The sequence below is a fragment of the Abrus precatorius genome, unplaced genomic scaffold (genome assembly GCF_003935025.1).
Source record: "Abrus precatorius isolate BTA unplaced genomic scaffold, Abrus_2018 Scaffold6, whole genome shotgun sequence".
Taxonomy (NCBI): Eukaryota; Viridiplantae; Streptophyta; class Magnoliopsida; order Fabales; family Fabaceae; genus Abrus; species Abrus precatorius.
In genome coordinates this window covers 8,864,568-8,887,883 of record NW_020874406.1, presented here as the reverse complement: position 1 = coordinate 8,887,883, position 23,316 = coordinate 8,864,568, and the positions used below count along the sequence as shown (strand labels likewise).

Below are 23,316 nucleotides of genomic sequence, written 5' to 3'. Positions count from 1 at the left end.
AGTTAGTTTTACTCCAGCCACCATCCACAGGGTTTTAAACATCCCTCCTCTGCAGAAGCAACCTGACTAGCTGGATTTCACTGCATTTCGCAAACAGAAGGAAAAGGATTACCAGCCTATTCAAACAATCTGCATTGAAGGAGAAAATTGAGAATTTGATTGTAAAATGCAGCCCAAGAATCTGACCACTAAACACCTTCTCCCTGCTGCCAAGGTGTGGAGTATCTTCGTTGTCAGCTCATTCATGCCAATCATCCACACCTCCACCATTGCAGTGAAGAGGACTGAACTCATATATGCTACCCTCACTGGCATGCCCATCCATGTTGGGGAGGTCATCTGCAGTGCCATGCTGGACGTCCTGAAACGGAGCAGAGATTCCTTAGCCTTTCCTTCCCTCATCATTTTGTTGTGTCAGGATGCAGGTGTTGATTTTGGAGATTATCAGCAGCGAATCAGAGCAGTTCCCCCCATTTCCACTGCATTGGTGAAGGATATGCTTAAGCCCCAGAAATCTTCAGACCCAGGCCTCACTCTCCCAGCAAAATTCAGGCCTAAGCTAGCTCTCCCAGTCAAGGAACAGCTGCACCAGATAGCTAAGCGGCAGACTGCCCTCCATGCTCGCCAGAACACCATGCTCCTCCTACTGGAAACCATGACGCTGAACATTGACAAGAAGATGGGGATGACTTCGGAGCAGATCTACTACTCCCTCACCGTTCCTGCCCCTCATCTCCGAGCTGCTGCCCAGCATGACCTACCTCCATTCAATCCCAATGCCCCCAGAGATGCCCCCAACTCCAGTTCCTCAGAGGAAGCAGAAGAAGTAGAGGAAGATGAAGGCGCCACCTCATCCACCTCTGATAAAGATGCCATTTAGTCCGCCTTTTGTGTTTTCTTTTATTTCTCTGCTTGTACTTATTTTCTTTTATTTTCCCAAGTAATTAGGAACCACTTGTCCTTTTATTGTCTTTCCCTTCCTGCTTTTATGTTACTTTCCTTCAAACAGTTATGTTACCTCCCTTTCGTTCTTTTACTGAACTCTTGTTATCATTGTGCAGAGATGCCCTCAGTTCCATCAAGAGGAGCATCATTTTACCCTGAACTTTGAATACATCATCTATAAAAAAGGGGGTGAACTCTTTGTCCCTGTTTTGCATTTATTTCTCGCTTACTTTTCCTCATTCATGCCTTCTCTTTTCTTTTTAATCTAGTCCTGTTTTATAATTTTGCTTTTATGCTCTGATTGCATTTCCCATCCAACCCATTCTCATTCTCATTTTTGTACATATTTCCGTTCCTAACATTTTGAACATATTTTCTTGCCGGGTGAATTGTGCTCACATTATTGCAAGTTCTTGTCACCTTTACCATGGTAGTGAATTGGGCCTCTTACTTCTTTTTCTGTGTGCATATTACATGTATTGTTGCATTCATCCTCTAGAACTTGCATTGTTTCTTAATTGAATATGCATTGTGCAATTTTTCATCTAAATGATTGAGGCCTTCTTTGCACATAGCCCCCCACCCTTGCACCTCCTTTCCCTTTTTCCCCATGTCTTACTTTTACCAAAATTAGTCTGCACCAATAATTTCCCTTCCTTAAGATAGGCATTTCTTTTTAGTTGCCTCAAGATTTAGTGCAAGCAACTAAGTTTGGGGTGCAGATTATGAGTGTAGTTGCTTGAGGACAAGCAACATCTTAAGTTTGGGGTGGTGGACAGCATACATGTTAATAATACATGTCAAAAAAAAAAAAGAATGATTGTCAAAGTCCATGATATCACAAAAAAAAAAAAAACAAAAAAAAATGAATGAATGAAAAAGAGAAAAAGAAAGAAAAACATAGCAAGGCAATTGAGTTGAGAAAGATGCCCACATAAAGCAAATTAATGAAAAATGTGGTGAAAGAATGCTTGAACCTCTTAAGCTACATCATTTAAGGCATTCCACTCTAGTTGTTGTACTAAATCACTCAAAAGAACTTCCTCCTCTTAAATACCCCCTTGATCTTGTGACCCTCCTTGATTAAATTTGAACCTATCATAACCCCTATTTGTGACTAACAAAGCCCTCATGATAGGTGGTTCATTATGTCTAGGCAAAGGAGATTAAGGATATAGGCAAGCCTATGGTAGGGTGAGGTAAAATGCATGAATTGAGGGAAAACACTTAGCCTGAAATGTTATTGAGTGATGAGTGAAACACCACCTTGTGAGCTGGATAGTTTCTTTGCATTATGTGAGTCACATGAAGCCTTGCTTGATTCTTTTGTTTTAATTTAGTGGGACTTTACATGAAATATTTGACATGAACGTGATTTCTCTGTTGAATGAATCTATGGTTGTGAAAATTTTGGAATTGCCAATTAAAGCATGAAGTTGAAATAAATAAAAAAATTTGAAAAATTTTTTTTTTGGATAAATCCAACTCTCCTCATTTAATTTGCTTGAGTTTTGATTTGCTTGAGGACAAGCAAAAGTTTAAGTTTGGGGTTGTGATGAATCCACATTTTATCATGTTTTTACTTGTCTTTTTAGTTTTCCTTAATAGAAAAATTAGACTTATATAGTGTAAATAGTACAAAAATTACATTTTGAGTAAAAATCATAGGTTTATTAATTTTTAGTTAATTTGCATTTAATTACATAGATATAGATTGCAATTTTAATTTTCTTAATAATTTTGCAGAGTCCCCAAGTTAATTTTTGAGAAATCTTGGCCCTTGGATGAAGGTTGGCTTCAAAGTGGCAACTACAGCAAGTTTGGAAATTAAAGGACCTAAAGTAGCCACTATTGCCTCTCATAGTGATCACTCCAGGGAACTCCAGGACGCCGTTTGGGAAGCATTTTTGCGCGTGAACACTATTGGCTGTAATAGTGGCCACGCGCACCAGAGTAGCCACTTTCAACACAAAAAGTGGCATCTCCAGAAAAGTAACAAACCTTTCATCTGCGTGGACACTCTTTTGGCCCAAAATGGACACTTTCAAAGCAAAAAGTGGACACTTTGCTGACATGACATCCAATATAAATAGGTTTTAGGAATTAGGGTACGGGACTTTTTACACTTTACACATTTTTCCTTTGCCAAATTGAGACAATTTCTCAGAATATTGGAGTCTTGGGTGACAGCCAAGGGTCCTCTATAGGTTTTAATTTCTAATTTCCCTTTTGATTTTTGTTGAATTTACACTAATGCTTCTTACGTTCTTGCATTTCTTTCTTTCATTTGTGAAGCCCATCCACATGGAGGGCTAAACTTCCTAGTAATTCCTAGTCAATACACTTGAATCTTGAATTCTTGGGATTAATTGCAATACAAATCTTTCTTTCTTTGAATTTATTGACCCCAATCTTTGAATGAAATGGAATTTGCATGAAGGGAACATTGCTTAATGAACCTTAAATTACCCAACGAAACTCTAATTCAAAATTGCTTAATTTTGATTAATCTTTGAGGTTGCTTAATCTTAGGGATAGAGATTGGAGCCCATTAAGATACTTAATTTTAATTGGGATGTTAAAGTTAATTTTCGCTTGATAGATTAACTTAATTCAAGGGAAAGAAAGGGGATTATTGAATCATTTGAAAAATTAATAATGGAACTCATTGATTGACTAGGAATTACTCATTTTAATTGATTGAATTTCATTAATTCACATTTCATTCTTGATTTAAATCTAGAAATTAACAAAAATCCCCCCCCCCCATTTTACTTGCTTTAAAATCCATGTTTACACTTGTTCGATGTATGTTCCCAACCAAAAATTCCCTAGAGACAACCTAGGATAACACCCTAGTATTGCATTCATTTCTTGCATATTTGATGAGGATTAACGACAATCTTTTGCATGACGAGTAGCTAAATTCGTTTCATCACACTTGTCTCCATTGCTCTTTCTCTTTCATAATTGCTTCTTGCAAGCTTTTATCAATTTTTTCATTTTTATCCAACCTTACTCTCATTTCATTCCAAGTATTCATATTAGTCATATGCTCACTACTATTTTCATGGTGTTTGAGCCTCTCACTAATATGCCTCCAATTACTTAAACCCTCATTTGTTAACAAACTTTTATTATTAATAGATTTAAACAACTTGCAACAAAATTAAAAAAGTTGTCAACATGTTTAGAATAAACTAACCATTTTCTATCGCTAATCTCACCATTGCTCAACTTCTTTGAAAAATAAGAATATGAAAAATGCCTATTACTATTATCAAGAGGAAAGTCGGGATTCAATTCTCTTATAGGTCCCTTTTCAGCTAAAATATCCCTTGTTTTGTTATCAAGATTAGCCCAATTTCAAGGATCATAAATATTCAAAGAAGGAATTGTTTGTTCTTCATCAATGCCAATATCAAAAGGAATTGTTTGTTCTTCATGAGAACCAAGATTTTCAACATTAGATATATTTAGCATATCATTAGACGCATTTGAATTATTAATTTCATTATTCTCATTGACTTCATTTTGCAAACTTTCATTTGATTGATCTAAATTTTCATGAGAAACTACATTCTTAAAATAAATTTGTCAATAGCACCTTGCTGTGATTTTTTAAACTCTTCAGCACGTTTTCTTTCTTTTCTTTCCATTTTCACTTCCAGATAAACGCTTTTTAGGCAACATTGCACATAAAAGATAAATAATACAATACAATCATAAAACAAGGAAAAAAGAGCAATAACACCTGGTAGAAGAATTCAACTTAAATGTTCACTTTCAGCCTTTAACATATGCAAATTCCAAAAGCATAATCCAGTCACTAGGAAACTGAAAATATAATTATGATAATCAATTAGGGGGATAAGAATTAGAAAATTCAATGAAATCACAGACTTGATTTACCATAGTACTACTACTTCGTCCATGAACAATCCTTTGCAAGAATGGATTTTTTATATAGTGGAAATGCCATAAAATGCAAACTAAGATCTCAAAGTCGTATATTATATATTACAATTCGTAAAAAAGGCATAACAACAGATTGCATACTTGCAGACTATAATCGTATGCAGCATGCTATATATAATATACTATATTTCATAAAGGCATAATCTGATAACCACAATCCACAAATCGCAAAGTATACTATTATTTATGATGGAAATTTTTGTTCTTCCAACAACTATATAATATAATTCATAAGAAAAGAATAAGGGAATGGTCGAATGAGGAACATGGAGGAGGAAAGAAATACCTGCAATAATGGTGGTTTTGGATTATGGCAAAATGCAGAATTGCACACGACACTGTTAAAAAGTTTGGAGAAGTCAAAGAGTTAATTATGTTTTTAGCAACCAAGGTGTGACTGTGTGAGGAATTGAAAGGTCTTTTTTAATTTTCTATTTGTTTTCAACTGCAAATTACAATTAAGAGTTAAATTTGTTCCCTACATAAAAGCATAATACAATTTTTATTTTGGGCCCCTTTTAAGTCTGAGCCCTTGACGACCGCACTCTTAAACTACCCTCAGAATCGGGCCTGAGAACGGACAGACCTTCTTTACCTGAAAAATAGTTGTAAGAGTGAGCATCCTTTGCCCACTAAATCTTAAATTATAACATAAAAGAAACAATGCATACAATAAATCAAATACATTCCATTTCTAACAAATTTAGTCGTCATTTGACTAATTAACATCCATTTCTCATTGTATAATACTATAATTCAATTATTCAATTCATTCCACTTTATCATATTAATTTCAATATATTTCTAAATTTCTATTCAAGGTTTATACATTCTCTACTTCTTCTAGCATGCACATGCAGTGTAAGTTCTATTATTCTTGAGAAATAATTAATCTATTTACATCAATTTGCTCCACACTTAACTTCTCAATTAAATATACAATCACAAGACATGAAGACATATCACTTTACACTTAGCCAAATATCATTCAATCCATAATTTTGTGCCACATTACTATACACTTAATCAGATATCATCATTCAATCCATAACTTTGTGCCACTTTATCTATTTCTCATCTAAATATTTCATTAATTCAACGGTACTCTCAGACCCCTTAATCGCTGCCAACGTACTCTCTCTCTAGTTACGAAGGACTTAAGCAACATGAATAGTCGTTGGTGAGTCAAACCATACACGGATACAACGTGTGTGTTCACGGCCTTCCAAACAAAGGTATAGTTAAAAGTTCGGTCAAGAAATGAGCTTGAAGCCTGTAAATGCTTCCTACTTTTACATCGTGTACACATTAGTGAACTGCATTTACCACTCTCATTTCTCCCAGATTTCCACAATGAACTCCAGACCCTATACCCCCAATGTATCCCTGAACTATCCATACCGTATCTCAATCGTGGCACATCATATTATACTATTCTAATACATATGTAGCAATTACACTAATTGATGTATTACAACATATGAGTTATAATCTCACTCGTTGATGTACTATAACTCAAATATCATAATCGCATCAATCGGTGTATTTGTAACACATGTACTAGTGTTTCAATTTTTCTTCCATCACTTTCCATATCGCACAATTTGCAGAAATCAACTTCATATACTTCTATTCACTGTTATCATTTTCATTCCCTTTTTGTCATTATTAAATCCATCAAAACATATTCAGTAATTCATATCTATATCAACCAGATTCTGATTCATACATTAATACATCTCTTCTTCTTAGTATTCCCTAAACTTCATTATATTCATATCAACGTCATATTCTTTTATTTCATTACATAACCTCAAACAATAACGCATCATCTACAATTCATCACAATTATCAGACAATAACACATTAGTACACAATATGTTGAAGGTTAGATACCTGTTAAATATTATTAAATATCATAACAATGAAAATGGCTATTCATGAGAAGATGAATATGATTTAATATTTAAATCTTTAAGTAACCGTTCGATTTGTATATTTAATTTTATATCATAATAAATGAATAAGTATAAAAAATATAACATTTTAACTTTGAATTAATTTTGACTTTAATATTTAATTTTTATATATATATCATTTGTTTCAAAAATTAATTAGAATTTTTTGCTCCTTTAATCTTTTCTTCACATTCAAATATTTACCTTTATGTAGTTTTAAAATTTTATGAGTATGAAGTCTAAATCTTCATAGAAGGACTTACAATGTGAGAAAGACAAAGGTTAGTGTTTAAAAAATTATAAAATTATTCTCTATATTAACATATCAAATTATATTTATTTATTAGTATTCCATATTCTATATGATTATTCAAAATTTTCATATTAGAAAAAAAATTCTAATATTTTTTAAAATTTTTTTGAGAACATTCAATTACAAATAAGGATAAAAATAGGTTAGGTTAGGTTAGGTTAGGTTAGGCTAGGCATTGCATAAATAGGCTTGGTCTGTCTAATAATTTTGAAGCATAAGCCTAACCTATTACCTGTCTTAGGTTTTTTCTTAAGTTTAGCGTGACCTTTTTAAAAGCCTTATTTGGCCTATTAGCCTTTTTAATGGCCTACTTCATATCGAGATATTCAATAGATCATTAAGCTTCTTTATAAATAAATTATTAAAAATATAATATAATATAAACAAGTGCGCAAGATCATTAAGCCTAAATTAAGTCTATTAATTAAATAAGATAGGTCAGACTAGGGTTTAAATAGATTAGGCCGTAAGCCCTGTTGAAAGATTTGACCTATTTTTATCTCTAATTACAAACGTGAAAAACAGTGTTTCTTAGTAGAAAAATTCAGTCATTTTGTGGACTTACAATTAATTTTCAAAATATAAATTAAAATACAGCTATTATACGTAAAAAAAAATTAAATCAATATAAATATATTTTTTGTTAATATAATTATTTATTATGTTATATTTTTAAAATTATACAATTTTTAATTTAAAAAATAATATTTAAAATTAAGGTCACTAATTATTGACTATTTTTTTTTTCATGTAAAACCAAGCAACATATTAGACGTTATACCACATAGACAGACACGAGGACATCATATAAAAAATATATCTGAAAGCAATCATCAAATCTCAAACACATCCATAGATTTGCATCAAAATGTTTAAAATACAAATTTATTTTTTTTCATAACGTTATAATATTTTAAGGTGTTTATATTGAAGTTATATTTATATATTTTTAAAATGATTATGAACCTAATAATAAATTAATAATATGCATTTTTTTTACTTATTTTTAATTTAATTTACATATTTTATTTCATTTAGTATTTTAAAATTATTTTCTAAATTTTATTTAAATTAATATTTTTTATTTTTATAAATTTTTTAAAATATTTTAATATCATCAACAAACTATATTAATTATTTTAAAAATTGAAAACAAATGCATAAAAAATAAATTTATTATTTAATTTTATAATCACACTACATAACTTTTATACTTAATTAGTATTTAATAAAAAAAATTTATAATATTAATCAATATTAATTCTATTAAGTTATTAATTAATATAGAATAATTTAATTACTTTAAAAAAATTCAATTCTATATTTTTTTTTTTTATTTTTAACAGCAACTAAACTTCTAAATTAAGAATATATATTGTATTATTAGTTTTTATTTACAATGTTTTTGTATAGCAATTTTATTTATGTAACAAAAAAATAATATATTTTTATTTTTAGGTATTAACATGTAGTTTTGTATATATTTATATTAAAATAATATTTTTAAAATTTTATACATTAGTTAAAAATATATAATTTTATTTTTGTATATATTAGTTGGATGAGTTAATTTTTTTAAAAAAAATATTATATCATTCTTTTATGATATCGTATAAATTTTATTAGAAATTTTAAATTATAATTATAAATAAACAATTTTTTATATAAATTTAGGTTAACAAATATAAACAAATGCATAAGTCAAAAATTATAGAGTATTTTATTTAAACATTATAATTTATTAAATTTTTTTATATATTTAATAAATTATTGTTATAATTATTTATTTTAAATTTTTTTAACAAATAGTTTTATGATATCATGAAACAATACAAATTTTATTTTAAAATTTTAAAAATAAAAATTTTTATGTTATTTAAAATTATTTTCATAATTTTATCATAAATATTTATTTTAGTCTATCAAAAATTCTAAATTAAATATAATTAGCTCTAGAAAATATTAAATTATACACATTTTAATTTTACAGTACTATTCTAATATTATGATATATTTTGTAAATAAATTTTGTTTACATAACAATAAAAAAATTAATATATTTTAATTTGCATACATTACTATATAGTTTTTTATGTATTTATGCTGAAATTATTATTATTACTATTTTTAATAAAATTATGTTAGCAATAAAAAAATTTCTTTATTTATACTTTACTTAATCAACATGTTTCTTTTAGTCTAGCATTTTAATTTTATTTATTTTTATCTATTAATAAATAATTAAAAATAAAAAATATTAAAAATATGTAGTATATTATTATAAATTTATTATGTATCATAATTTTATAAATTAATTTATTCCTCATAATCATAAAATATATATACATTTTAAGTAGTAAATAAAATTTTTATTAATGTTATCATTAATTTTTTTTAAAATTTAGAAAATTTTAAAAAAATTTCAGGCATGTTAATATTTATTTATTTATCTTTTAAAAATTGTTATAATTATTACTATATGAAATTTATTTATTATATTTTATTTTAAAATAACTAATAATATATATCACAATATATATATATATATATATTAAAAATTCACTTATTTATTCACTAATAATTTTTTTACTATATTTATATATATTTTTATTTTAAAATAAATTTATTTAATAAAAATAAAACAAATCCGTGCTTTGCACCGACATATTTACTAGTTCATAAGGTATTTTGGTTTCATAACTGCACCAGTGTGCAGTTTTTCATTAACTCCAAAGGATTTAAACTCCATTTAGAAACTCACATTATAGCCTATAGAAGTGCTATTTTAAGTTTGTAAGATGCCTTAAGATCCCAACATATAATTCTCAGTTTCAATGCGATGTATGAAGCATCCTCCTTTCGTCGATGTCCGAAAGGTTGGTGCAGCAGAAGTTCTGTCTGTGATGCATGTGCATTAACAAAATGTGTTAGATAGGAACTTCAAAGTTGGAGCATATCAATTGACTATCGGTTTTTGACAGATTGATAATAGCAATAGCTTTTCGTTTTCATAGGTTGAAGATATTTCTTACAAGAGATAATTTTATTTTTATATTGATTTTTTAAAAAAATGTAACTAAATTTTAGAATATCTTTATATTAAAATAATATTTACATAAATAAGTTATTATCAAATACGTGTTTAATTTTTGTAAATTAATGTTACCTTTTTAATATTTATTTTCTTTTTCTGTTTCAAAATTATTATGGCTTTGGAATATTTAGTTTTTAAAATTATTATTACACTAAATAATTAAGAAAGTATTTTTGAATTTTATTATATTTTTTGTTTTTATTAAATTAAATAAAATAATACTCTTGATAACTCCCTTAGGATTTTCTTAATTTTTTTTAAGTTTTCTTAAAATTTTTAGTTTCTTGATAGTTTGTTTTAGTTTCCTTGATTACCATTTTTACATTATTCAATTTTAATTATTGTATAATTATATTCACATATAACCTTGCATTTTAGTTATATTTTCTTTTAGTTTTATAGCTTTTTAAAAGAAGAATTAGAAAATTTAGACGTAGGTTGTTAAACTTAAGTCAAACTCCAGCACGATCATAGCTATGCCACAACATGGGTACACAGAATTGATATGTGAGATGAGCGTATGTACTAACCCTTATAGCTTATGATTGGCACAGACTTAGAAAAACATGGTATCTTGAGATTTTTGCTCACTCAACTCCTAGTGTATTTTTCTCTGTTCATAATTTTTTTTTTCATCTTTGTTCATTTTTGTCCAGTGTAAGTTATTTTTTATGACTTATAACTAAATCCTTTGCTATAGGTGATTTATGGAGGTTATGTATTTGATATTATATTAAAGTGAATGAATTTATATTTTGTTCTTGTTTGATAGTGAGTATTGTATTTGAGTTTATTTAATTATCTTGAATTGCTTGATAACTAATTTATGATTATAGGAATTTTTTATAAATTTTAAAAAATGAATAAAAATCATGCCCATAAATGCAATGCTATGAGTTGAATGACACCTAAAAATAGACAAAATATAATTCATGTGATATTAAGGATTTAAAAATTACTTATAGACTTACGTATGCTAAAAGATTATGTGCTTAACTTTATTTGAGTGACATTAAACCATCTTAAGAAAGATTTTAATAACATAATGACCATACTATTAAACAATTTAATAACTCTACAAGACATATTAATGTTTATGTTGCATTTTGTTAACACATAATGCTTAACGCTAATTCTTATATTACTGTTATATTTTTTTAACATTTTAGTCTTTATTTCTTTTGATATCATTTATTTTCAATTGTTTAATTTGTTATCTAATTAATTAGAATTGGTATTTAAATTATTTCTATAAATATAAAAATTTCTTATTTTATTTTATTACTTGATGACTTAGTATACTTGTTAATATACTCTCATTTGAGAGCGATGAATTTTCAAAAAGGAGTGTTAGTTTAATTAATTATAATTGTATTTTTAAAATTAAACATATTTAATAATTATCTGTATACAAAATCTTTTATGATAGTTATTTCAAGTAAATTATTTGGAAATTACTTTCACTTCTCAAAAGTGCATTATGGGTGGTCCCAAACTCACATGTGCATCTATTACCATAAATTTGACTTACGAAAAAAAGAGTTTAACTATAATACATTAAAATTAATTTTGGCATTAAAAGGTTTGATTAAAAGTATAAAAAGGCTTTTATATTAGGTTAAAAATTTTATATTAACTTTAATCATATTTTTTGAAAAATAAGTTAAAACGATTTATTTTAAACTAATTTTTTAAAAATAATTTATAAAATAAATTTATATTATGTAGTCCAAAATGAAGTTTGCGAACTAAAGCTAATGAGGGCAAGTCATTAAATGCGACTAATTCCAATCACAGTTCTAGCAACCTCTGGTCTTAGAAATGTAACAACGACCTTTTCTTGTTTGTCTCGCGTTCTCATTCTATGTTTTTACGTGTCTAACATAAATGCATGTTAGAAGCTGCTGTGTTTCGCACAACAACAAAAAATCAAACTATTTTAGACAGTAGCTGATCAAGAGGTGGCATAGTGAGTTTATAATTGAGATATGGCGCCAGCTACGCACAGAGCCTTAGTGTGCCAATACCAATATTACTACTTGTACTTGGCTACTCTCACCAAGTGCATCATAATCTTCTGTGGCTTTATTCTCTTATTCAACTCAGCTGAATCAAAAGCCGTTGTCAACACCTTACCGGGTTTCTCTGGCGAGCTACCGTTCCTACTCGAAACGGGGTTAGTGATTTTCTAGAACATGTTTAGCTACCTTTTCTGTTTTCACTTCTCAGGCACTGTCGAATAAATCAGATGTATAAAAATAGGTTTGAGGATGAACTGTCATTGAAACCTGACACTGGATAGGTTACTAAAAAAAGAATGTTACTGTTTCTGTAAATTTGATTATATTACAAGAGTACTTCTTCTGAAGGAAAGGTTGATTGGTTTAACATATGTTCAGATACATAAGCGTGAATGATTCTGAACTATTCTACTATTTCATCGAGTCACATGGAAATCCTCAAGAGGACCCTCTATTTCTTTGGTTAACGGGAGGCCCTGGTTGTTCTTCTCTCTCCGGACTTCTTTATGAAACAGGTATCGTTTTCAATGAAAATTACGTATAATAAAGCTGGTGTTGTCCTTTGAACATATAAGTGAGGGTGAAAAGTCAGACAAAAATAGAAAAATCATTAAATCAACAACTGAATATAGTAGTACTTTTCTGCAGGTCCTATAGAGTTTGATATTAATTCCTATATCGGGGGATTACCAAAATTGGCATACTATCCATATGCATGGACAAAGGTAGCATATTTTACTTGTTACTCCTCAGTTTTCTGTAATTTTTTACCCCATCATTTGAAAATTTTTCCAATTACGCATACATGTGGGAGAGCGTTGGACATGATAATAAATTTTTATCTGCATGATTTCAGACTGCTAGCATCATATTCCTCGATTCTCCAGTGGGTACTGGCTTCTCCTATTCCAAAACTACACAAGGTTGGGAAACTTCGGACTCAGCATCGGCCTGGCAATCCTATCACTTCCTTAGGAAGGTCGGTGAGATTAGCATTTGAGAAAAAAAGAACAAGTTAATTAAATGATGACGGAGTCAATGCAGAAAGATGAGCTAGTCATAAGCAACGGGACTGTATTTTTGCTACGGTTTTACGTTGAACTTAATGTTGTTCATGTGTATCTTTCAGTGGTTGGAAGAAAATCCACCCTATCTCTTAAACCAACTGTTTATTGCGGGTGATTCTTATTCAGGTCTAGTTGTTCCTTTGATTACAAAGTTGGTTGTAGAAGGTAACTGCATGATTATTTTATCCAAAGAAAAACCAAAATATCTCTTTTTATTTTCTCTCCCATGAAAATAATTTATGTACACGGCCTGCAGGTAATGAAGCCGGATTGCAGCCTCGGTTGAATCTTAAAGTATATGCCATAAACTAATTAAATTGTCTAACAAGTTCTGATTAATGTGATTGACTAATGTCTTAAGATTTTTGCATTTTCAAGTTAATGTTATTTGAAAATTTTTCCAGGGATATTTGGTAGGGAGCCCTCACACAGATGAGTTTATCAACAGTAATTCTATAATACCATTTGCTCACCGCATGGCACTAATTTCAGACAAACTCTATGAGGTAATTTTGCAGAAGCCTTGCTTATGAATATTTGCTACCGTTGAAGGTGTTTGTATAATATAGGTTAGGTTCTTATCAACCGGTTCCTGATTTGCGGTTGATGGACAGTCTTATTCCGTGTAACTATAATATTCTACAATCCAAATTCCAACATTATATCATATCGTCCAACATTTCAACTAAAAGAGAATGATACCGTCCCCCTCACTAACTTCCGTTCTCTCTCTCTCTCTCTTCTTGAATCATTTTCTCCATTTTTCATGTTTTTTATTTAAGAAAACATTGCCAACTCTTTTAAGATGTGTCCTTAGACACGTGATAAAAATTTAATAAATTAAGGAGTAATAAATGTTTATTAAAAGTCGTAACATTTAATCTTATTAATGCATTAAATTTAGTAAATTAATAAATGAGTAGATAGAAGACGCATACTAAAGTCGATGCAATATTGCAGCCGCCCAAGCCCAAACACCTGTAGAAATTAGGAGTGTTTATGATATGCCATGCCCCAACTTTTCGATTCAATGAGAAGTTAATTTTGATAGATTTAGAAATTTTAGATTCTAGTATGCTTTAAGGATGTATATATTTTAGATCGCATTAATCTAACTTATGACATATTATAATCGAGTAAAAGTAAATATATATGTTAGATTATTTTAATAATCTTATTACAGTGACATATGTAACTTATAACATGACTCTAATTAAGGGTTTAATGTGATGGTGATTAAATATAAAATATAGAGTCATTGAGGGTATAATTGTAAATACAATTATAAGGAAACTCTTCCATCTTCCTTTATATAAACTAAATAGCGGTTACCAAATAGAGGTTACAACATTCTCTATTGGTTCACTTTCACGGTCTCTGAGTGAGCTCACGGTAAACGTAAGAAATGAATTTTCTCTCAACCATTCGAGAGGAGTTAAAAGAGGAAGGAAGAGTTGGAGAAAATACAAAGGGATCAATGACATCAAAGAGAGAGGTAACATCAAGGAACAATGAATTCAGGTTAGTGCTCTCTAAACCCTTAATTGCATGAGAACCATATATTGTGTTCTGAGAGCAACGTAATTTAATTAAGATCTCTAAGAGAAAAGGTAATTTCATAATAGTCATTGCATAATGAAAATTACATAATGGGTTAAAGAAAATTCTAACAGTTGGTATCAGAGTTAGGTTGTGAATTTCGTCGATTCTCCATAAGAGATTGGTTCTCCATTAAAGTTTTCCCCAAATTACATGAACCCTAGGTATTTTATATGATGGATTGGCATTATTTTGATGTTGAATAATTGTTTTGGATTTAATAATTGAAAATCCTAAGGTTTTGGAAGCTAGAAATATTGGATTTGAATCTGTAATATGAGCAGGGTCATGTATCAGTGAGCAGGGCCATGCATTAGGGAGCAGGACCACGCATCAAGAACAAGCACGGCCATGCTTCATCGAAGCATGACCTTGCATATTGTAAGCACGACCATGCATCAGGAAGCACGGTCATGCTTCAGGAAGCAGGGCATGCATCAGAAATGAGCATGGCATTGCTTCATCGAAGCACGACCATGCATTAAGTAAAAGCAAGGTCGTGCATAGGAATTTTACGGCAGAATAAAGAATATAATTCATAAAATATATAGATAATTTTAGAATTACATCAAAGTGAATTTTACTCACCAAAGTGATTAAATTCTCAAGTTAATTAATTCTAAATTCCATTATCATTATGAGAACTTCACAATTTAGTGTTTAATTTTAAGGGTAGCTTGTTAGTCACCAAAGTGGCTTGACTTTAAAAGTTCTTTAAGCATTTAATTATATGTTGTAAATTGTTCAAAATTGTTTGATGCTATATGGAAATATAAAGAGTGAACAATTTAGCTCATTAATTATAATGTTAAGAGATCACCCAAAGGTGGATCATTACATATGATTAATGACATTAAAGAAACATGTAAGCACTTCATAATATGTTTGTATATCCAAAGATAACTTGCATATTAGTTTGAGTGACTGGTTGTCAATTAAAGTTGTTTATTAGCATCATTATAGATAAATTATGTATTTAGGCGTTACTCAAAGGTAAACTTATATGCATAATTAATAATGGTTAGCTGCTTGAATCTATTAAGTTTATTCAAAGCATAAATGTTTAAGCATGTATTAAATGGATTCAGTCCCTATGAATACATATGGCATGAGCAATGGCGTAGTCAAGTTCAATGGGCTTAATTATGATGATTGGGCTGAACAAGTTCGATTCCAGCTAGGTGTTATGGACTTAGACCTAGCAATCATTATGGAACAAGAGCCTGCAGCCATTACAGAGACCAGTACTGAAGAGGAAAGGACTCTTCGTGAGGCTTGGAAAAGGTCGAATAGGCTGAGCTTGAGCTTGCTGAAGATGACTATGGCTGAAAATGTGAAGCCATCAATGCCAAAGACTGAAAATGCTAGGAAATTTATGGCAAAGGTAAAAGAGTATGCATAATCGGACATTACTGACAAGTCCATTACAGGCACCCTGTTGACTGAGCTGACTACTAATAAGTTTGATTGGTCACGACCCATTCATGACCATGTGACTGACATGATCAATCAAGCGGCAAAGTTGAAATCAATGGGCATGGAGGTAAAGGAATTCTTTCTAGTACATTCCATTTTGAACTCACTCCCTCCTGAGTTTGGTCAGTTCCAGGTGAATTACAATACCATTAAGGATAAATGGAACATACAAGAAATTAAGGCCATGCTGGTTTAGGAGGAAGGGAGGCTAAAGAAGGTGAAAGAACACTCCGTCCATCTAACATTTCATGAAGGGGCTAGAAGTAGCAAGGCTAAGCCAGGTAAGAAGGACAACAAGGACAAGAAGGATAAGACCTTATTAAAGGTTCATGAAGGCCGAATCCAGAAGGGCTAGTGGTGCTTCTTCTACAAGAAGACTGGTCACTTCAAAAAGGATTGTCCGAAGAGAAAGGTTTGGTTCGAAAGGAAAGTTATATATTATGTTTCAGTATGCTTTGAATCAAATCTTATTGAGGTACCTAAAAATACCTGGTGGTTAGATTTTGGTGCAACTACTTATATGTCACATGTAATGCAGGGATTTCTTTCGATCCAGCCCATAAGCGGAACTGAAAAGTTCTTGTATATGGAAAATAGAATGAAGGCATGGATAGAAGGAATAAGGACTTACAGATTGATTTGCATATTGGTTGCTGCATAGATCTAGAAAAGTGTCTTTATGTTCCTGAATGTCCTAGAAATTTGGTTTCTGTTGCAAAATTGGACGAATTTGGTTTTAATTTTAAGATTGAAAACGATACATTTTCTTTGTATAAACACTCACTATTTTGGATCTGGTACATTAATTGATGGTTTATATCGTTTCAATCTTAATGTTAAATTTGCTAAATCTCTATTTCATGTTGAGAATCCTATTAGTAGTAATTTGAATGTTCGTAATGAATGTTCTGTTTTCTTGTGGCATCAAAGGTTAGGTCACATATCCAAAGAAAGGATGATGAGGTTAATGAAAAGTGAAATTTTACCTCAATTGGATTTTTTTTACTTGGATGTATGTGTGGATTGTATTAAAGGAAAACAAACTAAACACACATCAAAGAATTCAGCCACAAGAAGCAGTCAACTCTTAGAGTTGATACACACTGATATTTGTGGTCCGTTTGACATCCCATCTTAGGGTGGTGAAAGATATTTCAATACTTTTATTGATGACTACTCACGTTATTGTTATCTGTATGTGTTGCATGAAAAATCTCAATTAGTGGATGTCTTACAGGTGTTCATTGATGAGGTGGAAAGGCAACTAGATAGAAAGGTAAAAGTTATGAGGTCAGATAGAGGTGGTGAATATTATGAAAAATGTGATGAAAGTGGACAATGTCCAGGTCCATTTGCAAAACTTCTAGAAAGTCGAGGCATATGTGCACAGTATACCATGTCTAGTACACCACAACGAAATGGTGTGGCTAAAAGACAGAATTGTACTATCATAGAAATGGTTAAGAGTATGTTGAGTTACAGTTCTGTACCTATGTCTTTGTGGATGTACGTATTAAAGACCGCTGCGTATCTGCTTAATAGAGTTCCTAGTAAGGCAATTCCAAAGACTCCTTATGAACTGTTGACAGGAAAGAAACCCAGTTTAAAACATCTTCATGTCTGGGGTTGTCCAGTAGAAGTAAGATTATATATTCACATGAAAAGAAGCTTGATGTTAGAACCATAAGTGGTTATTTCATCGGCTATCCTAAAAAATCAAAGGGGTACAGATTCTACTGTCCTAACCATAGTATGAGAATAGTTGAGTCTGGAAATGCAAAGTTCATTGAAAATGGTCAGTTTAGTGAGAGTGGTGAACACGAAAGGTGAAAATTAAAGAGACACGTGCAAAACCTCCTGTAGTTGGTGTCTTTTCTCCAATTGTTGTTCCTCTTGTTGTATCACGGTCACACAACATAAGGAGACAACAAGTTAATGTTTCAAATCCACAAGAACAACATATAGAGGATGAACTAGCTGAAAATACGCAAGTTACAAGTAAGCAAGAGGAAGGTGAACCATAAGAGATAGCATTAAGGAGGTCCGTAAGGCAGAAAAGACCGGCTATTTCGAATGACTATGTAGTTTACTCACTTGAGCATGAATGTGACTTGAGTATTGATGAGGATCCAGTCTCATTTAAGCAAGTCATGGAATGTTACAATTCTGAAAAGTGGTTGAATGCCATGAAAGAAGAGTTAAAATCAATGAGTGACAACAAGGATGAGATCTAGTCGAGTTGCCTGAAGGTTCAAAACGAGTCAGTTGCAAGTGGGTCTTTAAGACCAAACGTGACTCAAAAGGTAACGTTGAGAGATACAAGGCTAGACTTGTTGCTAAAGGATACACTCAAAAGGATGACATAGACTATAAAGAGACATTTTTTTCAATTTCAAATAAGGACTCTTTAAGAATTATTATGGATTTGGTGACTCATTATGACTTAGAGCTCCACCAAATGGATGTAAAGACCGCCTTTCTGAATGGTGACTTGGAAGAGGGAGTTTATATGGATCATTCAGATGGCTTCTTAACCGTAGGTAAAGAAAGTATGGTGTATAAGTTAAAGAAATCAATATATGGGTTGAAACAGGCTTCCAAACAATGGTATCTTAAGTTCAATGATACCATCACGTCATATGGTTTTGTAAAGAACACTATTGACTGGTGTATCTATATGAAGGTCAGTGGGAGTAAGTTCATCATTTTAGTCTTGTATGTTAATGACATTCTTCTTGCTATTAATGATGTTGGGCTGTTGCATGATGTAAAGAAATTTCTCTCTAAGAACTTTGAGATGAAAGATATGAGTGAGGCTTCCTATGTGATTGGAATAGAAATATTCCGTAATAGATCACAATGATTATTGGGATTGTCTTAGAAAGTCTACATCAACAAAGTATTAGAGAAATTCAAAATGAAAAAGTGCTCATCAGGGGTAGTTCCAATTCAAAAGGGAGACAAGTTTAGTGAAATGCAATGTCCCAAGAATAAGTTGGAGCAGAAAGCAATGGAATCTACTCCCTATGCATCAGTGGTCGGGAGTTTAATGTATGCTCAGACATGCACTCAGCCTGATACCAGAATAGACCACTGAAAGGCTGCAAAGAAAGTCCTTAGGTATTTACAAGGCACCAAGGACTACATGCTTACTTATAGGAGATCTAGTCAACTGGAAGTGGTTGGCTATTCGGATTCAGACTATGCTGGATGTGTAGACGCAAGAAAATCAACCTTTGGCTACATCTTCTTGTTAGCTGGAGGTGCGATTTCATGGAAGAGTGGAAAGGAGTCCATTATTGCTATGTTTACCATGAAAGCGGAATTTGTGGCATGCTTTGAAGCTACTATTCATGCTTTGTGGCTGCAGAACTTTGTCTTAGGGCTTGGTATTGTTGATAATATAGAAAAGCCGTTGAGAATTTATTGCGATGATTCGGCAGTCGTCTTCTTATCTAAGAATGATAAGTATTCAAAGGGAGCAAAGCATATGGACTTAAAACACTTATCAATGAAAGAAGAAGTGCGGAAACAGAAAGTGTCTATTAAGCATATTGGTACTGATTTAATGATAGCGGATCCACTAACTAAGGGATTGTCCCCTAACATTTTCTGGCCATGTTGGTAGAATGGGCATTATAGACAAGTCCTTGTTAGCATGATTGTGTGATTCACATATATGTGTATAGATTATTTTGCTCATATTATTGTAGATATTTTGGGAATTCAATAAAAGTATTATTTCTACTTGTTTACTTGTTATCTGAATTGTGTTAATGTACATGTATGGTTTGAGTTTGATAATAGGTTGAGTGTTAAAAACACATCAAAATTACAGTCTATAGTATGACTTATTAAAGCTGTTTTGATTTGAATTAGTTCTGTGATACTTGAAAGGAATCATATCGTCAAATGACTTATGACCGCCATGATCCGATTAATTTAAATCATTAAAAGATGATGACTTGATATTATCAATGATATAGGCACTTTAAGGATATATATATTTTAGATCGTCTTAATCTAACTTATGACATATTATAATCGAGTAAAAGTCAATATATAAACCAATCTTAACCAGTAAGTTTGTAATAAAAATGTGTCTTCGGCCTTTGTCTATGCTTGCTCAGAAACTCAAATCAAGGTGCAACGGGAACTATGTGTTCGTGGATCCATCTAATGTAGAATGTCTTGCAGCTATTGCTGAGTACGAGAAGGTAACATAACCATAAAGTCTCTCATCCCATTAACATTCATTATATGAAGAAAAATAACATGTAATTTTTGTTTGCAGTGCATCAAAGGTATATGGTCCAGTGACATTTTGGAACCCAACTGTGAATTGGCTTCTACCCAGCATTACCTGCAAGTACATAAAAAATCACTCCAGGAAAATCCTCGAGATTTTGTGCTTTCCCCACCAAGAATTCCACAATTATGGTGTCGGGTAAAAGATTAATATTCTACTCCCTAGTCCTACTACTCGTAGCATTGTTTTCTTTCGAAAGTATGATATTTATGGTTTGATCGAAAAACAGTATTATATATATAACTATGTCTTCTTTATGTAGGCTTTTAACTATGCACTATCTTATTCTTGGGCAAATGATGGCAGCGTTCAAGAAGCCTTGCATGTTCGGAAGGTACTCCTATCGTGTCTATGAACTTCATAGGATTAGTTTTGTTTTTGTCTAATAGCATTTTGATTTCACGTATGAATGAACATAGATTCACATCTATTTTAAAATTAATTACTAGCTGTAACTTCTGCCTTAGATCTATGGTTATAGAATTTGCAAACGCATAATAAGATGTTTTTCATTTACAACGTGAAAAAAGGGCAAGGTGAAGGAATGGGATCGGTGCAACAAGAGTCTCTCGTACACTTATGATGTCCAAAGTGTGGTCCACATTCACAAATGGCTTAGCAAAAGGAACTTAACCGTTCTCGTGGAATGGTAATTAAACATCCTCGCCGTGCAGTCTGAACCCTTAAAATTGGATTGGCTTAGGCCATTTAATTGTGTTTTGTTCAGGCGCTGTTCTTGAAATTAACTTTGATGTCTTTTTGCGCAGTGGTGACCGCGACATGGTTGTTCCCTTTGTGGGTACTGAGATATGGTTAAGGGCTCTAAATTTGACTGTTGTTGTGAAATGGCGACCATGGTATGTTGATGACCAAGTTGCAGGGTATGTGGATATCGGTGGTCTTTCAAGGATTATATTTCGACTTGAAAATGACTTTGAATCAGATAATCAATTTGTTTCTTTATATTGTTCGATTAACCCCTTCTTGATTGATAGATACACAAGAGAGTATTCAGAAAATGGATTTCGTTTAACATACGTAACACTGAAAGTTAAGTGTCTGCTTTAAATTTCCAAGTTAATTAGGGGCAGTGACATGACTCTGAAAAGATGTAACTAAGTTTGGTTCGTCTCTTGTGATATTCAGGGTGCGGGTCACACAGCTCCGGAGTTTAACCGCAGGGAATGTTATGAAATGTTTCAAAGATGGCTCCATGCCTACCCTCTGTAACTCTCTACGCCACTCTGTAATGACTTCTAGAACCGAGATGTTATCTGAGGATTTATCAAAATAAAACCGTTCCGGGAATTTCCCAATCACTATATAATTTTATTTATCTTTCTGTTTGCTTTTTCCTTGTACACATAGTGATGGATATCGGCAACCAGTTATAATTAGAGCGTTAAGTGTGTTTGAATTTTTTATTTTTATTTTCCAAGAGTAGAGTTTAATGAAGGTTTGGTTGAACATGAAATAAAAAGTGTTTGCTATAAAGTTGAAAAAGTACTCTATTCTTGTCATTATTCTTCTTATGTTTTAAGATTAAGAAATATTTATATCTTTTTTAAATAATTGTTACATAGTATAAAAATATAGAATACTCTCTTAATTTATAGAATATAGTAAAAATTATTACAAAATATTTCTTTAATATTTTTACTTTCATAATGCATGTAACAACTTTTTAACGAGTAATTAAAATAAAACCATAATTTGATGATTATGTCCTTAACTTATCCGGCAGTTAGAAATATTTCAAAAGCATAAAGTAAATGAGTTAATTTGAAAAAGAAAACCATTTTTGTAATATTTTGAATAAATTTCCTAAGAAACAGTTATAGAAATGATAAAATAAGTTAATGAAATAAAATGAATAAAATGTTTTGCATAAATTTGAATTAACTTTTTAGAATAAAAAAACTATTTTCCTATAAACTTAGTAGAATTTGGCATTTTTAACTTCCTACAAGCCACACTAAAAATTTTACACTGTATGTTTTCTCAAAAAGCATTACAATTTTCCATGAGTTTCTAAATAATGATAGGTAAATAAAAAACAAAGTGATAAATATGAGATATAATTATAGTGACTAGTTCAAACAATTATTCATAACAGTGAATATAGATATAGTTGAAAAAAATAAATTAATCTTGAATTTATAAATCAACAAATATTTTAAAACATAAATAAAAATAAAAATAAAATATAAGATATGGAATGGAATGGAATGTGTGCCTTCTTCTTTCATTTCTTTTTATCTACCTATTTTTCAGAAAAAAAAATCTATTTATCTATATACTTAAAAATTTAATATAATATTATTTTTTTCCAATTATATCATTATCTCTATTTAATTCTTAACTGTTTTATACACCTATCATGAATTAGAAAGAAATAATAATAAAGAAATGAAATCCACGTTATGGGTCGCATGAATGTTATCCTTAAATGAAAAAAAGAAAATCCTCCTAAGCTACTCTTTAATCAAATAAATTGGATGATGTGTGGTATTGTTTATATTTTATAATTTTTTGACACTGAATGTAACGTGTAAA

The 23,316-nt window shown here is 30.9% G+C and overlaps 1 protein-coding gene across 1 annotated transcript; it reads left to right on the top strand.

Annotated features, from left to right (window-relative positions):
* The first annotated feature begins 313 nt into the window (after window positions 1-313).
* Window positions 314-21,990, top strand: LOC113870115 (serine carboxypeptidase-like 18). Its single transcript, XM_027506713.1, has 17 exons — window positions 314-803; window positions 12,395-12,464; window positions 12,688-12,824; window positions 12,958-13,034; window positions 13,166-13,288; window positions 13,439-13,541; window positions 13,633-13,670; window positions 13,781-13,882; window positions 16,648-16,732; window positions 17,798-18,090; window positions 20,582-20,668; window positions 20,746-20,898; window positions 21,023-21,094; window positions 21,291-21,409; window positions 21,528-21,641; window positions 21,756-21,810; window positions 21,907-21,990. Exons 1-17 carry the CDS (start codon window positions 314-316, stop codon window positions 21,988-21,990), a joined length of 2,202 nt encoding a protein of 733 aa, XP_027362514.1.
* Window positions 21,991-23,316: the final 1,326 nt, after the last annotated feature.

Excerpts from the sequence above, each read along its gene's own strand:
- LOC113870115 (XM_027506713.1), top strand. The coding sequence starts at position 314 with ATGCCCATCCATGTTGGGGAGGTCATCTGCAGTGCCATGCTGGACGTC. Across the intron at positions 12,825-12,957 it reads CGGACTTCTTTATGAAACAG|GTCCTATAGAGTTTGATATT; the intron begins GTATCGTTTTCA and ends ACTTTTCTGCAG. Across the intron at positions 20,669-20,745 it reads CTATTGCTGAGTACGAGAAG|TGCATCAAAGGTATATGGTC; the intron begins GTAACATAACCA and ends TTTTGTTTGCAG.